This window comes from Miscanthus floridulus, chromosome 18 (assembly GCF_019320115.1).
Source record: "Miscanthus floridulus cultivar M001 chromosome 18, ASM1932011v1, whole genome shotgun sequence".
Taxonomy (NCBI): Eukaryota; Viridiplantae; Streptophyta; class Magnoliopsida; order Poales; family Poaceae; genus Miscanthus; species Miscanthus floridulus.
Window position 1 is genome coordinate 49637665 of NC_089597.1, and position 17310 is coordinate 49654974.

The 17310-nt window shown below is 45.4% G+C and overlaps 3 protein-coding genes across 5 annotated transcripts; all 3 read left to right on the plus strand.

Annotated features, from left to right (window-relative positions):
• LOC136523813 (uncharacterized) lies at nucleotides 1-1421 on the plus strand. Its single transcript, XM_066517367.1, has 2 exons — nucleotides 1-1040; nucleotides 1124-1421. Exons 1-2 carry the CDS (start codon nucleotides 1-3, stop codon nucleotides 1419-1421), a joined length of 1338 nt encoding a protein of 445 aa, XP_066373464.1.
• A 1550-nt stretch (nucleotides 1422-2971) lies between these two features.
• Nucleotides 2972-3298, plus strand: LOC136523815 (uncharacterized). Its single transcript, XM_066517368.1, has one exon. The coding sequence runs from the start codon at nucleotides 2972-2974 to the stop codon at nucleotides 3296-3298; it is 327 nt and encodes a 108-aa protein (XP_066373465.1).
• Nucleotides 3299-10011: 6713 nt separating this feature from the next.
• LOC136521404 (probable peroxygenase 5) lies at nucleotides 10012-12948 on the plus strand. Of its 3 annotated transcripts, XM_066515140.1 has the most exons (7): nucleotides 10012-10321; nucleotides 10460-10591; nucleotides 11828-11913; nucleotides 12015-12109; nucleotides 12292-12338; nucleotides 12381-12417; nucleotides 12615-12948. In XM_066515140.1, exons 1-7 carry the CDS (start codon nucleotides 10228-10230, stop codon nucleotides 12766-12768), a joined length of 645 nt encoding a protein of 214 aa, XP_066371237.1. In that variant the 5' UTR covers nucleotides 10012-10227; the 3' UTR covers nucleotides 12769-12948. The 3 variants fall into 3 exon arrangements, with proteins under 3 accessions (XP_066371237.1, XP_066371238.1, XP_066371236.1); XM_066515139.1 differs by having other exon boundaries at nucleotides 10016-10321; nucleotides 12292-12417; XM_066515141.1 differs by lacking the exons at nucleotides 12292-12338; nucleotides 12381-12417 and having other exon boundaries at nucleotides 10013-10321.
• Nucleotides 12949-17310: the final 4362 nt, after the last annotated feature.

Here is a 17310-nt window from a genome sequence, read left to right on the forward strand (position 1 = left end):
ATGCTCAACCAGTCTGCGAACAACTGGCTCCTCAGCTTGTGGGACAATTCCATTCGATCTTGGGATGACCTCAAGAAAGTCTTCACCGACAATTACATGGCTATGTGCGAGCAGCCCGGCACCAAGTATGACCTAGAGAAGCTTCATCAATCCTCTAGGGAGTCCCTGCAGGACTTCATCAGGCGCTTCTCTGAGACAAGAAATTCTGTTCCCAACATCACTGACGCCGAGGCCATCGCCGCTTTCACCAAAGAGCTCCAGCACGAGCAACTCTATGGCATGTTGTACCGCAAGAGGCCCACAACCATTGGTGAACTGATACAAACAGCAAATGGATATGCCGACGCCGAAGAAGCCGAACGGTCTACCCGCTCCACTCACCACCAACGCCGCGACGATGACCGTCGTGAAGACAGGCGCTACGACGATCGTGACCACCGTCAAGATGACCGTGAGCCCTGGCGTGATGATCGCCCAGATAGCTCGAGAGGCAGACAAGGCTGCCATCGCTGGCCTGATAACTCCATCAACACCATCGACGCCCGTACCAAGCGCACCTACGACGCTAATTTCAGCAAGCTGCTGGACGGCCCATGCCCTATCCACAAGGATGCCAAGCACACCATGCGAGAGTGCAGAGGCCTAAAGACAGCGCTCGGTGGCATAACTTCAAAAAAGCCATGGTGTGATGATGATGAGACCGAAGACGGTCAAGGTGGAGAAAGAGGCAAGAACAAGGGCCCAACCTACCAGGACCCCACCAAGACTGTCGCCACCATCTTTGGTGAGAGAGCTGTCTCTGAAGACAAGCGGGAGCATAAGCTTATAGCCCAACGCATCATGTCCATCACCACATATGACGGCCCCATCGCTGATCCCAAGTATCTCGACTGGTCGGAGCACCCGATCACCTTCTCTAGGGCCGATCAATGGTCAGACATCCTATATCCAGGGCGTTTCTCACTCATCCTAGATCCCATCATCAAGGACGTGTGCTTCCAGAAGGTCCTCATCGACGGTGGGAGCGCCCTCAACATTTTGTTCACCGGGTCCCTAGAGGATCTAGGGCTCAAGAAGGAAGATCTCACCCCCATGGACTCTCCATTCTGGGGATTGTTCCCAGAAAAGCGTCCCTGCCTCTAGGACAGATCACACTGCCGGTACAGTTCGGCACCGCCAAGCACATCCACATCGACTATGTCAACTTCCTGGTTGCTGACTTCAACACGGCGTACCATGCCATCCTTGGCCGACCAGCTCTCGCCATGTTCATGGCCGTGCCGCACTACATGTACCTAGGACTGAAGATGCTAACGAAGCAGGGGGTCCTCTCGCTACATGCCAACCTCGACGTCGCCTACTCCTATGAGAAGGAAAGCTTTATGCTCGCCGAGGCTACCGACATCTCCATCCGCATGTAGGACTGCATCGTGACTTCACAGTAGATCTCTCTGAAGGACCTAGAGATCCCAACCATGGAGGCCGCCCAAGCATCAACCAAGTATAAGGAGGTGAAGGAAGTGGCCCTCATCCCCGGCAACCAGTCTAAGACTGCTCGGATTGGGGCCAGCCTCGAACCTAAATAGGAAGACGCGCTCATCAGCTTACTAAGGGAGCATGTCGACGTGTTCGCGTGGAAACCTATGGACAAGCCCGGCGTGCCTCAGGAGCTGATCAAGCACTCCTTAAACATCGCGGTGACTGCCAAGCCAATCAAGCAGAAGCGTCGACGATTCACGTAGGACAAAAAGGAGGCCATTAGGGTAGAAATAACCCGGCTCTTAGCTGCCGGTTTTATTAAAGAGGTGTTTCACCCGAAGTGGTTAGCCCACCCGGTCCTTATAAGAAAAAAGAATAAAGAATGGAGAATGTGCATTGATTACACCGATCTCAACAAACACTACCCTAAAGACCCCTTTGGCCTACCTCACATTGATGATGTCTTAGATTCCACAGCCGGTTGCGAGCTCCTGTGCTTTTTAGATTGTGACTCTGGTTATCACCAGATCGAGCTGAAGGAAGAAGACCAGATCAAGACGTCGTTCATTACGCCCTTCGGCACCTACTGCTACATGACCATGTCCTTCGGGCTCAAGAATGCGGGTGCGACTTATCAAAGAGCCATCCAGCGCTGCCTCAAAGACCAGATCGAGAAGAGTGTCAAGGCTTACGTCGATGATGTGGTGGTTAAGTCTAAGACAGCTAACACCCTCATCGCCAACCTCACCGAAGTTTTTAAAGCCCTGAAAGTATACTGATGGAAGCTAAATCCCACTAAGTGCATTTTCGGCATTCCATCCGGTATCCTACTAGGCAACATCGTCAATCGACATGGCATTGAAGCCAACCCAGAGAAGATAGCAGCGGTGACCAACATGAAGCCACCGACCTGCGTCAAGGACGTCCAGAAGCTAACGGGATGCATGGCAGCTTTAAGCCGTTTCATATCCCGTCTAGGTGAAAAGGGACTCCCCTTCTTCAAGCTGCTCAAGGCTCAAGAGAAATTTGTTTGGTCAGCGGATGCTAACAAGGCATTCAACGAGCTCAAGCAGTTCCTCACTACACCTCCAATCATGACCACCCCCAAAAGGATGAAACCCTGCTAATCTACATCGCAGCGACCAACCGAGTAGTCAGCACCGCCATCGTTATTGAATGAGAAGAGGCCAAACACGCATACGAAGTCCAACACCCAGTCTACTTCATCAGCGAGGTCCTGATCACATCCCAGAAGCTCCGCCAATACTTTGATGCCTACCACATAGCAGTAGTCATTGAGTACCCACTCAGCGACATCCTCTGCAACAAGAAAGCCAGCGGCCGCATCATTAAATGGGCGGTCGAGCTCAGCACCTATACCATCAATTTCAGGCCTCGCCACACGATCAAGTCACAGGCGCTCGCCGACTTCATCGCCGAGTGGACGGATATGCAGACTCCTATCCCGGTCGACCATCCCGAGCACTAGACCATGTACTTCGATAGATCTTTCAACCTCGACAGTGCTGGGGTAGGCGTATATTTCATCTCGCCATTAGGAGATAAGCTTCGCTATGTTCTTCTCCTACACTTCCGAGCATCCAATAATACTGCTGAATACGCGGTGGCACTTCATGGTCTCCGTATAGCTGTTGAGCTCGGCGTTAAACACCTCCAGGTGTATGGCGACTCCAAACTCATGATCAATCAGCTCAACAAGGATTGGAATTGCACCAACGAGAAGATAGACGCTTATTGCACCGCGATAAGAAAGTTAGAAGACAAGTTCTACGGCATCGAGTACCACCATGTGGTCTGAGCTGACAACCAAGCAGCCATGAGCTGTCAAAGTTAGGGTCGACCCGGGCTGAAGTTCCTGTCGGAGTGTTCGTCCAGGACCTTATGATGCCATCCATCAAGCAGGGGCAAGAAGGTGTTGAAGAAAAGCCATCTGCCGAGCCATTAGTCACAATGGTCCCTGGCCCAAGCAGTGATTGGAGGGAACCTTTCATCAAATACCTCACCACTGCAGACGTCCCGGCTGACAACATAGAGAGAGAGAGCGCCTTACCCACCGCAGCAAGCATTACATCCTTGTTGAAGGAAAGTTATGTCGCAAGAACGCTAAGGGAGAGCTACTCCAGAAGTGCGTCTCCGTGGAAGAGGGTGAGAAGATACTCAAGGAGATCCACGCTAGCACTTGTGGCAATCACGCAGCCTCTAGAACACTAGTCGGCAAACCCTTCCAAGCTAGTTTCTATTGGCCTTCAACTGTTGCTGATGCTAAGGCATTAGTTCGCCGGTGTGAGAATTGTCAGTTTATTGCTAAGCAAATCCACGTCTCAGCCCAGGCCTTGCAAACGATTCCTACATCTTGGCCCTTCGCATGCTGGGGGCTGGATAAGATTGGGCCCTTCAAACCCACGCCGGGAGGTTTCCACTGGGTCTACGTCTGCATCGACAAATTCTCCAAGTGGATCGAATACAAACCCCTGGTCCAAGCTACAGCGAAGAAGGTAGCCAAGCCGCTTGACGACATAATTCACCGGTTCGGCTTGCCGAACAGCATCATCACCGACCTGGGCTCCACGTTCACTAGTGCCAATTTCTAGGACTTCTACAACGAAAGGTGCATCTTAGTTAAGTATGTCTCGGTAGCGCACCCTAGGGCTAATGGCCAAGTTGAGCGCGCCAACGGCATGATTCTCGACGCGTTGAAGAAGAGGCTCTACACGAATGAGCAAAAACACCTCGGCAAGTGGCTCAAGGAATTGCCAGCTGTGGTCTAGGGACTAAGGACCCAACCCAGTCACAACATTGGCATCTCTCCATACTTCATGTTTTTTGGCTCTGAGGCCGTTTTGCCAGCCGACATCGTTTTTCGAGCACCCAGAGTGGAGAACTACAACAAAGAAAACTCTAACCAAGCCTAGCTCGTTGAGTTGGATAGCTTAGAGGAGGAGCGCCTGGTTTCGTGTGTTCGGATGGCAAAGTACCTTGATAGCATGCGAAGGTACTACAACCGCAACATCAACAATCGATTCTTCGTGGTCGGAGACCTAGTGCTCCGCAAGAAGCAGAAGACCGACGGAATGCATAAGCTATCTTCACCCTGGGAGGGCCCCTTCATCGTCAAAGCGGTCACCCGACCAGGTTCCTACAGGCTATGCGATATGGATGAAAGAGATGTCCCAAATTCTTGGCACATTGATCTTTTTAGGCGTTTCTACCCTTGAAGGGTCTCCTTTCAAAGATATGTACCTTTCATACTCGAGTATTCAATAAAGTTTTTGTTCTAATATTTCTCCATATTGTTATCTTTGTGCTTTTTTCCGCTAAGCAATTCTGTTTCTGCATACAACATCTTAAAGATGACACGCCAACTACGCCTAAGGCAAATGCCCGAACATACATGTTGACGCTCGGAAGCCTCTAGAGACGACATTGTCTCTGACTTCTCTCTGCATGTGCAGGAGCGTCCGCCCTCTGCGTCATGGGTGGTCGGCAGTGGTTCCTTAGCGATGCCCTGTTCTTCCCACACACACACGGCCCCTGTGCCCTGTGTTATGGTAAACAGGCTAGCTAGGGCTGGGGACTCAGCTATACACTACTGGTCAGATGGTTTATATCAACTATGAACACAAACATACCGTAACAACAAGTGTTCAACAAAAGTTGCTAAGCACTATTATACAACAATTCAACATGAGTTTTGTCTAATCTACAGAGCACGGCTCCCCCTTTCACCGAACAGTTCGACATCTTCGGCAAACCTCTTAGCCGTTTCCTCCGCCTCGTCTTCCATCCTGGCGATCTTGTTTGGATCCGTGCCTCACGCATACCCGGTCACCACCCTTTGGAGGTCCATTGAAGGGTAGTGCAACTGTAGCTGTGCGAGGGTGTGGACGATAGCTCCATGTGCAGCACTACGCGTGAACTCCTTGAAGTCCGACTAGGCTACTCGGCAACGATCGATGACCGACTGACACGGCATATCGCTGGGCAGCCGAGATGACCCCGCGGGTGGCTCAAGGCCAATGCAATCAAGCATGGGTTGGATTCCGACCATAATCGCTTGAAGCTTCTCGTCTCGCGCCTTCACTTGGTCTCCAAAGACCTTGAACTACGCTTGCGCCTGGTGCCGGTACTCTACAAACAACGCAGCCATATGCTAAGCATGCGCCTAAACGCTGCACAAGTCATAACCACATGAGAGGTACTCACGTTGAAGATCTTCAGTGGCCTTCTCGACCTTCTCCTTCGCCTCAATGAGCTGGCCGACGGCCTCCCGGGAAGGGCCGAGCTCCATCTCTAGTGCTGTATGTCACAGTCAGATATCTCGAAATGCTAAACACTAACAAAGCAAGACCCAGAGTCATACCTTTCTGCTGGTCACCACTACAGCCGAGTTGTTCGCTCAGTGAATAGTTTTCCGCTTCCAGCAGCTGCTTGTCCTTTTCCAGTGCCAGCACTTTCACCTCCAGATCCTCCCTGCTGTGGCGCTCCTAGAGCAGGCGCGCCTAGAGGATGTTTACCGTCGCTTGCAGACTTTTGTTTTCTTCCAGCACTAGGGCCATCTCCTCCAGCTACCGCCGGCGCTGCTCCGACACCTTCATGACATTCTGCAAAGAGCAAAGGATCAAAAGACTGCGATCTCCAAAAGACACATCAAAGGATGTATCTAGCCTTACCTCAATACAACCCATCATCGCCGCCAGGTCGGTCCTCAGCCTCTTAGTTTCTGCACTCACCTCCCCCTCCTCCAGCATTTCAAACTCCTCACCGCGCTGGATAACTGTGTGGAGGAGCTGGGGGTGGAGCGGGCTCCCGTGTAATCTCTTCAACCTCCACAGCGGCCGCCTGCAGAGGTGCCCTCCTTTGTTGCAGAGGTGCCCTCCTTTGTTGCAGCGGTGTGCTCGGACGGGTCGTCTGAGCCTTATCTCTGCCGTCAACGCCGTCGCCAGCTCAGCAGTCGTGGGCGGATCCTGCGCCGCGCTCCTCGGTGCATCCCCTGCCCCCGCTCCGGCAGAATCAGCCGACGTCGCCGCTGCGCTCCACAACCCCTCGTCGCCCGGGTCACCCTCGTCATGCGCCCCACCGCCGGGCATCGCCAGGCTCTGCTTTTGTCTTATGATGAGTTGCTTTCTCTATCGGATCTTTCCTGTCATCATAATTAAAGGACAAAAGAATCATACTTCTCACTTGGCCGATCGGCATATATCATATCTAACGTATATATAATAGTTCGTTTCCCGTTATTCTCCCCTGACTTTTTCACATATTCCTAAACGTCCATGTATACGTTACCCTCTACACTTTCCACCATGAGAATTTTAAACATGAGTCTCGTTTCTCGCACAAGTCACTCATTTGAACTTATTTGATATTTTACGTTGTGTTAGCTAGAAATATTTTATAAACTATATTTTAATTTAAAATGGATGAAATAAATTCTGCTGGTCCACGTCCCCACGTCTCAGGTCCTAGTCATGGATAATTTTCTATCAGCGAGTTTAATAACACAAAATAATAAAATTCATTCATAATTTCATATATACATTTTAGATTTTAGCAGTTTAATTACCGCATAAAATTTCATATCTTACTTTGAGCTCACACTTGTTGTAGGATATGTTGCACTTGGATGTGATGCCGTATTTGCGAGAAAAAAAGCCGCATGCATCAGTGCTGGTGTTGGTCAAAAAACAAGCCCTGTACAGTCCACTGCTCTCTCTCTCTCTCACACACACACACTGTTTTATTTAATAAATACTTCCTTCATTTTAAATTATAAGTTATTTTCGTTTTTGTAGTTAAGTTGTTTTTGCAATGCATCTAAATATACATTATATCTAGATACATAATAGAAGCTATGTATGTAGAAAAATCTGAACGACTTACAGTTTAGAACAAAGGAGTACTACTCTAATGCATAATAATAGCAGAAATAATATCCATTTGCGGAGAAGTGTGAAATCATATGCTTGTGGCAGATAAATAGGAACCTGTCGCTTCACCAAATGGATTGATTAATAAGTACTAAGAGTTTATGCATAATTTTTTTCCATCATGTTACGTGTAGCTGATTTTTATTTAGAGGGTTTGTCTATGTCATTTTCCATAATGACAACAGTTGATTATTTAGATCAAGATTTTGCAATCACTTTTGACCGTGTTCATAATGGCAGCGGCAGTGGGTAATCTTTTTGGAAACAGATTAGATCAAATGGTTATTATTATCAATGATGAAATCACAAGCTGTTTTCTATTTTTTTAGAATTTAAGAATGTTTTTTCTTTCCTGACATGATACTAGAGTGTGTAGTACCCAACATGTCCTCTTGCTAGAATTTATATCAATGGGTTCACTTGGGTCACACTCTTTAGAATTTATATCACCGGGTTTACTTGGGTCACTCTTTAAGACGCAATGCTATTTTCTCTATTAGAAAGAGAGGTCTAGAATTTTTATGTAGAAGATTGTGGTGTATAAATAATAAAAGTTATTGGGGGTCAGCATAACCCTATGGAACAACGGAGCTCCATCCTTGCTCAACTAACCGTTTATGCCATCGTAGTAATAAGAGTGCAACTTATGGCCTAAAATCTTTATTTTAAATAACATATAAAATGAGAATTTTGAATAAACGTAGGAATCTAGCTGATGAGTCAATTCCCTTTATATGCCATTATTAAAATTACAAATCTTCTTATGTGGTTGAGAAAAAGTTTACATCCTTCTAGTGCAACTGATTTCAATCTATATCCCTTTCATGCTGTTCCTATCAAATTCTTGCCATTATCTAACCAAAACTTTTGTTTTTTTCCCACAAATTTCCAAATTGTCCTTTTAACCCATCTCCTCCATTCGAGCCAGTGACGGATGACCGAGTTGGGGCAACATTTTCATATTTTGAATGTTGATAAGCCCTCTAGATCTGTCGCCATTTTGTATGCCGATATTTGTTTACAATTTTGCTTGTATTCATATGATTTCTATAGCTGTCCATTAAAATACTATTATCCAGAAAAACAAATCCATACACGATGAGTGCACACACACACACACACACCCATATGGCAATATACGTACACAAATGAGATTGATTTGTTGATTCGCACATAATAGTAAGAAACTTAATTCTCTCTGCTTTTTCTTTAAAAAAATTCAATGCAGAATGCTGCACCACTGCCTCATTTATCCATATACGTAGAGTATATCCATAAAGCAATGCATGGAAGTGATACAGGTGCATACGACGCTGAAGGAAGGTAACTGTACAAGTGACTGAATGACTGAATGCATTATTACATCAGTTCAACATTATATACACAAATGACAGAGTGCATCATTACTTTAGACCAACATTATATGTACAAATGACATTTACATTATTATATGTTGTACAAACATGCCACATGACCACAAATAACACCATTTTATGTTTTATTATTTTTAAAAAAATTTGCCTGCGTACTAATTAAACATGCCATGCTATTATTGTAGGTTTGTTCCTGCAAAGTTTGAAGAAATATTCACAAAGCATGCAAAGGTCAGGCCAGATGCGTTAACGTCTGAGGAGATTGAGGAGATGATTCTAGCAAATCGAGATCCGTTAGACCCCCAATCATGGTAATTTTTTGTAATATGCATTGATTATTGCTATTAATGAATTGCAATGAGTTCCCTTTGAATAAGACACTACACAAAAGTTAAAATTTAGCATTTTCTTGATTCATCTAAGTTTTCTTTCCCTATATGTAAATAATATAGCCTATATTATTATCTATATAGGTCTGCACCTGAAGCGGAATGGGGACTGACATACAAGCTTGCAAGTGATAAGCAAGGATTCCTTCACAAGGACTCTGCAAGAGGCATATATGATGGAAGTGTGTTTTACGAGTTGGAGGAACAGAAGACGTCTGCAAGATGTGAGATGTGATATGTGAATCATATATGCCTCTTGCCTAATACACTTTTATGTTTTGTAAAAACATAAGAACAGAACACAAAAGTGTATTAGGCAATTAAGAGATTGCTATTTGAATCGAATATTATATTGTACAGTATATATTTGTTGTGATTTTTATGTTAGGCCTTCGAGTCCATAGTTCATAATATATGTCTTGGGTACATTGTAAAAGTATATGGACCAATATCTTGGGTGTTCACTGAAGAATGATATAAGCGTATCCAAGTCGGCTTGTGTTCACTGAAGAATGATATATAAGCATCTAGCTAAGTCGGCTTATGCTCGAGTACCAACAGGCAACAGCCATGAGTCACACCACCGGTCATGTGCATTCACACTGCTCTAGTGTCACTACAACGATCGAGACTTTGAGAGGCTCAGGGTCCTCTTCTTTTGGAAAGGCTCTTGACCTGGTTCCACTCTATTTGTTCTGTAGCCAGCAGGCGTGCCACACGCCTCTGAGCCCTGTCCGGTTCTGCACAGAAAACTGCCATTTCTAGCCAAGAAAGGGGTGGCACTAGGCTCAAGCCTTCGGGCACTTCCACCGACTACGCTGCACATGCACATGCGTGCCTTTCCTGAATCGAACGGTTTGGCAGTACCGTATCGTTGCTTTTCTCTCAGTAAAGCGCCGGCAGCAGGCCACAAAGCTTCCAGTGATGGTCTAGTGTCATCTACTACCTCTGCACCTATTTAAGCAGCTGAGCAATGTGCCAATGCTATTGCTGCACTCAACCCATATATCCACACAGCTGGAGATGCTGAACTCGTAGATGGAAACAATGGCGGGCCGACAGCCGCGGGCGGTGGATGCTTCCCTGAGGCCGTTGTCGATTGCATTTGCGCTGCTGATATGGAGCGTTTGCTGTAAGTATCCAAACTCTTGGTGCGATGACGTTTTCCCGTCCAAATTTCTCATGTTCTTGGGCTGCCAATTTCTCTAATTAATTAATATACTTGGATTGAGTTTCAGACATCGATGGTTCCTTTCTTTGTGTATTCTAGGTGCCGCGGTGAGTGTGAGGGCACTACCTGACGGTGGTAGCTCCAACTCCAACATGACAGAACTCCAGATGCATGTGTCATTCTTCGACAGGAACAAAGATGGCATTCTCATTCCTCTTGAAACTTTCCAAGGTGTGATCTCACTTCTCAGCTGCGCGTGATCTGCACTGCACCGTGATCCAATCTCTGCCGTGGGTACTGGGTACGCGCACGCAAAAATAAAACCGTGGCATGTATGAGTTGGACCCACATGTTTTCGTATTTATTAAAAATTGAGCAAGATATAGTAAAATAATCCCATCTATATCTAATATTAAAGAGACAAAATTTCTCTCCACCCATTTTTTGGTCCGGCCCTCCTTTAACTAGCTTGGTGAATGTGCAAACCGCCTATAGCCCATCTCTTCATATAATAGTGCAAAACTTCTTCAATTAATCTAGATAGCTACGAATCCTAATCCAATTAGATCTCTTCGATTCCAGGTAACCTAAATAGGAATCTTAATCCAAATAGAAAAATATAAGAATATGGACAACTACGAATTTTAATCCAATTAGATCTCTCCGATTCCGAGTAACCTAAATAGGAATCTTAATCCAATAGAAATCTAATAAAGAGAAAAGAAGGGTGGAATTTCTTAGTTTCGTTCCTATTCGGTTCTTTTTTCATTATTTTTTTTTGGTTTTGTCTGTTTTTACTTGTTCGGAGTACGTTTTGCTTTACGTTCTCATTTGGACGTTTTTCACTTGGCTCTGAATATATTCTGATTTTTTCCATTGCTATTTTCTAGAGTACATTTCAATTTTTTGTCATGACTGTTTTCTGTTTGGCTTCAAGTATGTTCGGAGTTTTCTTCTCGTGATTGTTTTTGGACACTAGCTCACCTTTTCTGAATTTGTTTTCATTGCTTTTCGTGGTTTTTTCCACCTGTTTTTTTTGTGTTCTAATAAATATAATAAGAGTAAAAAACAATCAATACATAAGAGACCACAACCATTTTCATCTTTGACTCCTTAAGAAACAAAGATTTTTACCACTAAGTTAATTTAATTTTTGACTCAAACTCATGACCCGTGCATGATATGATATCTTATTTCAACACGTTTTGGATCCCGTTGCAACGCACGGGCACGTTTGCTAGTAAAAAATAATGACACAAATAATAGAAGAGAATATTAGATTCAATTAAAGAGAAGTTACGTTTTCTCGGTAGACGATCCTAGTCTATTCTAGTTTTATTTTACCTATAAACATCTGACATGTGGGGATTTTTCATTGATCTCCCTTTTTTGGAGTTCATCTGTTCGATTCACCGTGCGGAATTACCCTTTTTCCATCTATTTCTCTGTACCTTCGACGATACACAGGATTTGTTGCTATCGGATGTGAAATTGCCTTCTCCACCGCGGCTGCATCAACAATTCATACTGCTCTCGCTCCTTTGACCAACCCTGTACGCTCGCTCTCTTTTATCCAGTGAGCAAATTTGTTATCAAAACTCGCTGTGCTTCATTCTTACCGTTGGTTGTTTTCTACTTCTACTCAATAATGCAGCCTGGTGCACTGCCACCTTACGTAAATATCTACGTGGAGTACATCCACAAAGCGATTCATGGAAGCGACACCGGTGCCTATGATTCCAAAGGAAGGTAGAAGAAACACCTTGTATTCAAACATACCACTAACACAACTTAGAGATAAGGTGAATAATAGCCATTGTTGTCATTGGAAATACTACTCCAATACAGTTAGCATTTAGCCGCACAAATACGTTATCCAAAGATAGATAGAAGTGGAAATATATTTACCATTGTTGTGTTCCTACTTCCAGGTTTGTCCAGGAAAAATTTGACGAAATATTTACGAAGCATGCTCATATCAGAAAAGACGCCTTGTCGCTCTTGGAGGTAGAAGAGATGCTCACATTCAACCGGGATGTTCTTGATCCTGCATCATGGTATTGTTTACTGAACACACACAAATATAACTGCTGATACTCGTCATACTTCTCCCTATCATATAAACATCAATTTAAACAGGCTTGTTTGGGGGGGGGGGGGGGGGGGGGGGGGGGGGGGGGGGGGTGGGGGGGAGAGTTCATATGTTTTCAAGGCTAATTTAGTGCTCACATCTCACAAGAGAATAAAAATGCAGGGCTGCGGCTGAGGCCGAGTGGCAGCTGATCTACCAGCTAGCCCACGACAGGTATGGGTTTCTTACCAAGGAACGCGCGAGGGGCATCTACAACGGGAACATCTTTGTTGAGCTTGAGGAACGCAGCAGGAGACCTCTTCACAGCAACGCATGATCAGTCATTAGTTTGTCGGCTGCAGCAAACTTGCATGTTTCATATATCACAATTAGGCAGCTGTGTAGTACCAGCATCTTGTACTGGAATTGAACTTGATTTCTATACTTCACTCTATTTGCACGTGGACTACATTTTGTTCCTTCTATATTTATAACAACATCTGTATCACTTATTTCACTAAGGTCCTGTTTGGATGTTGCTAAAACATGTACACCTATAAATTATTCACGCTTGCATTTTGTTGTGTACAAGGAAACCGGATGATAATTGTCGGTTTGTAAAATGTGATTTGGAAGCACAGTATCGAAGAGTAGTAGTTGGGTCATCTATCGGAGAGTAGCCTAGAAGTAGACATGAGGCCCAAGCGAGCAAAGAAGCCCAATCCGAAGTACTTCAGGCCCAACTAGACGATGGCGTAGGAGAGTTCGCTTCTAGGAGCTAATATTGAGAGAGGAGAGGAAGGAAACAGATACAGAGAATAGAGAGGTGTTGTTCCAGCTGCGTCCGCAGATGACAGCGGGAGCTAGTTGCCCCGATCGTGTAACCGATCCTGTAATCTCTGTTCTAAACACCACCGATACACTAAGAGAAGTGAAGGAGTGAAATTAGTGTTGGGTTCGTGACAAATTGGTACCGGAGCAGTTAGATCCTAGAGACAACAAGAGATTGGCTAGAGAGACATAGTCCACTGGAGATTAATTGGAAAGAGAAGTGGATGTCCTTTGGCTTCGAAGGTAGTAGAGCAATCCTCCAAGGAATTACCTCAAAGGTAGTGCATTGTGAGATAATCAGTAGGCAAGACTTAGCAGTCTTAGCTAACCAGGACATATTGTGGTGCTTACTTGAGGTGAAGACAATCGACAGTAATCCAAACATGGTGCTTAGACCTCCAGAGGTGCAGTCATTGGTGGATGCGTTCACAGATATATTTCTTCCTCCTACAGGTTTACCACCTAAGAGGGCTTTAGTTCATACTATTCCACTCATCTCAGGGGTTCAACCATTCAGATTAAGGCCCTACAGATATAATTCATCCCAGAAGGATGAAACTGAAAGGCAAGTACAACATTTACTTGAGAATGGATGGGTTCAGGAAAGTAAGGCCCTTGTGCTTCCCTAGCTCTGCTAGTTAAGAAAAAGACAGGAGATTGGCGTCTTTGTGTGGATTATTTGAATGCCTTGACGATCAAGAACAAGTTTCCACTACCTGTTATTGATGAACTTTTGGATGAATTTGTTGGGTCAACATGGTTCACCACACTAGATATATCCTATGGATTCCATCAGATATTGCTAGCTGAAGACGATGTTGCAAAGACAGCTTTTCAAACACACCATGGGCACTATGAATACAAGGTTATGCCATATGGTGACTAGGGGACCTACCACATTTCAACATGAAATGAATAAAATATTATGTCCTATTTTGAGAAAATTTGTTGTGGTGTTTATTGATGAAATTCTAATATATAGTAAAACTTGGGATGATCATCTTGTTCACATCATATAAGTGTTCTGCCTACTCCAACAACAACAATTCAAGGCTAAACTATCAAAGTGTTCCTTTGCACAAAGAAAGCTGGCCTACTTGGGTCATATCATTAGTGCTCAAGGAGTGGCAACTGATCCAAGTAAGGTTGCTAAAGTCAAGAATTTGTCTACTCCTTCATCTATCAAAGATGTTAGTAGCTTCTTAGGGTTGGCTGGGTACTATAGAAAGTTTGTACAAAATTTTGGAGCGATCAGCAAGCCATTACCATCCTCTTGAAGAAGGGCACTGTGTTCCTTTGGACAACTGCACAAGAAGCCTCCTTCCAAGCATTGAAGACTACCTTGATCACAGCTCTTGTTCTAGCACTGCCAAACCTCCACAAACCCTTTGTCATTGAAACAGATGTTTCTGACAAGGGAATTAGTGCAATGCTTCAACAAGAAGACAATCTAATAGATTATGTCAGCAAAGCTTTAGGACCTAAGAACCAAGATTGGTCCACCTATGAAAAGGTGTGTCTAGCTATTCTGTTGGTTGTTGATCACTTGAGAACTTATCTGAAACAAAGTGAATTTTCTCTCAAGATTGACCAAAGAAGTCTGGTACATTTAGATGATCAAAGGTTGACAACTCCTTGACAACATAAGGCTCTGACCAAGTTGTTGGGCTTCAGGTACAAAATTTGTTACAAACAAGGGGCAGAAAATAGAGTTGTAGATGCCCTTTTAGGACTTTCCTAAGTCATCCCCATCAAGAATTGTTGGCAGTATCTACCTTATGGTCAATGTGGCTTCAAGACTTAGTGAATGCTTCCATACACTGCCAAGCTTCTCTCCACTTTAGCAGTGCAGAATCCTCATGGTCTATTTACACTACAACATGGTATCATCATATATAAGGGTAGGATTAGGGTTAGTGGTAATAGATCCATGCAATTCAAGATTCCTGAGTCATTACACTCTAGTCCACTTGGTGGCCATTCAGGTTTTCCAGTCACTTACAGTAGGATAAAAAATCTTTTTACTTGGCCTGGCCAGAAGGGAAGAATAATTAAGCAATTTGTGGCTCAATGTTCTATCTGCCAATAGGCTAAATCTGAAAGGGTGAAATATCCATGCCTCTTACAACCCTTCCTGTAGCATTTATGCTTGGAAAATGGTTTGTTTGGACTTCATTGAAGGTTTGCCAAAATCTCAAAACTTCAACTGCATTCTAGTGGAGTTTTCAAAGTATGCTCTTAAGCATCCAATCACTGCATTTCAAGTGGAACTTTCATATATGGACAACATTTTCAAGTTTCATGGTCTCCTAGAAGCTATGATTTCAGATAGAGTTTGATTTTTTACATGCTCTTTTTGGCAAGAGTTGTTCAAGTTAACTAAAACCAAACTGAAAATGAGCAATCTTATCAACCCCAGATTGATGGTCAAACTAAAATGGTTAAGCCTATCTCAGGTGCTTTGTCCATGCCTGCCCTACTCAGTGGAAGCAGTGGTTGGCTCTAGCTGAATTTTAGTACAATACCAGTTACCACAAATCTTTGGACTCTACACCTTTTGAGGCCCTTTATGGACACAACCTAGACATTTGAGTATATATGTGGTAGAATCTTGTGTAGTTCCTAATCTTCAGGTCTGGTTCAAGGAAAGGAAGTTAATGGTTCAACTTCTCTAGCAGCAATTACTTAGAGCTCAACAACGTTATAAGTTGCAAGCTGATAAAAACGCTCCTTCAAAGTTGGTGATTCAGTTTACCTCAATTTACGGCCTTATGAGCATACTTCAGTGGCCACCAAAACAACACTACTATACAAAAACTTTTGCACACCGTTTGGCTTTGCAGCTCCGAGGCGGGCGGGCTGGTTGGCCGCCTCCGTTATTAGGTGGCAGGGCCGTCGACCCAGCGCCCGCCTCGGTTAAGCCTTAACGGAGGCGGGCAACCTTAAGCGCACGCCTCAGTTAATATCGATTAACCGAGGTGGTTGTCCTAACGCAACTGCCTCGGTCAATTGATTAACGGAGGTGGTAAAAAATGTCTACCTTGGTAAATCGATTAACGAAGGCGATAAAAAATGTTCGCCTCGGTAAATCGATTTATGGAGGCGGTCAAAAATGTCTGCCTCGGTAAATCATTTACGGAGGCGAACATTTATAAGACATTTGCCTCCAAAAATCAAACCAGCGTGGCTTCCAATGTCCGCTTTGACTGCTGCGTCGTGCCCTCTATCCGTGCTGTGTGCCCGGCCTCACCTGTTCCCCTCTCTCTCCGTGCTACGTGCCCATGCCCTCCATTTCTTGTGCACAGTTTCTGAAAACCACCGGCTGCACCCCCTGTTTTGAGAAATCACCAACACGTGGCGCGATATCAATGGTTGCAACCCTCACTGCCACACACCGCACCGGACCACACAGATTTTAGCCACACCGACTGCACCCATGGGAAGCTGTGCTCGTCCGTTCTACATACTGTACGCGCGCGCCCGCATAGGAGACCCAGATCGTTGACGTGGACCTATGGATGGCTGGATCGGAGGTCACGTGGAGACATGTCCATTGTTGATGTGTTTGTCCTTCTTCACAGAGTGTGGCGAGCGGGGCCCAAGATGATGTCATCTCCAGGCGAATGGAGAAATATCTCCCTCCCTCTCTCTCTCTCTCGTATGCCCAAGCGGCTCCTTCTCTCTTCGGTCGCCACTCCTTCTCTCTTGTCTCCCTCACGCCCGAGCGGCACCCCTTCTCCCTCTAGCTCCGGCGATGCTCTTCCCCACCCCGAGCTATGCCTCCACCTCTGGATCCGGTGGCACCCCCCACTTCCACCTCCAATGGCACCCTCCACTTCCACCTCTGGCAGCGCCCTCCACCTCTCCCTCCACCTCCACCTCTGGCTCCGGCGGCACCCCCACCACCGACTCTGACGGCGCCCTCCACCTCTGGCTCTGGCGGTGCCCTCCATCTCCACCTCTGGCTACAGCGGTGCCGTCCACACCTCCAGCTCCGGCGGCCCCCTCCACCTCCATCGTGCTCCCTCAAGCTCTAGCTCCACCTCCG

Excerpts from the sequence above, each read along its gene's own strand:
- LOC136523813 (XM_066517367.1), top strand. The coding sequence starts at position 1 with ATGCTCAACCAGTCTGCGAACAACTGGCTCCTCAGCTTGTGGGACAAT. Across the intron at positions 1,041-1,123 it reads GGGAGCGCCCTCAACATTTT|AAAAGCGTCCCTGCCTCTAG; the intron begins GTTCACCGGGTC and ends GATTGTTCCCAG.
- LOC136523815 (XM_066517368.1), top strand. The coding sequence starts at position 2,972 with ATGTACTTCGATAGATCTTTCAACCTCGACAGTGCTGGGGTAGGCGTA.
- LOC136521404 (XM_066515139.1), top strand. The coding sequence starts at position 10,228 with ATGGAAACAATGGCGGGCCGACAGCCGCGGGCGGTGGATGCTTCCCTG. Across the intron at positions 10,592-11,827 it reads TCCTCTTGAAACTTTCCAAG|GATTTGTTGCTATCGGATGT; the intron begins GTGTGATCTCAC and ends GACGATACACAG. Across the intron at positions 12,418-12,614 it reads GTTCTTGATCCTGCATCATG|GGCTGCGGCTGAGGCCGAGT; the intron begins GTATTGTTTACT and ends ATAAAAATGCAG.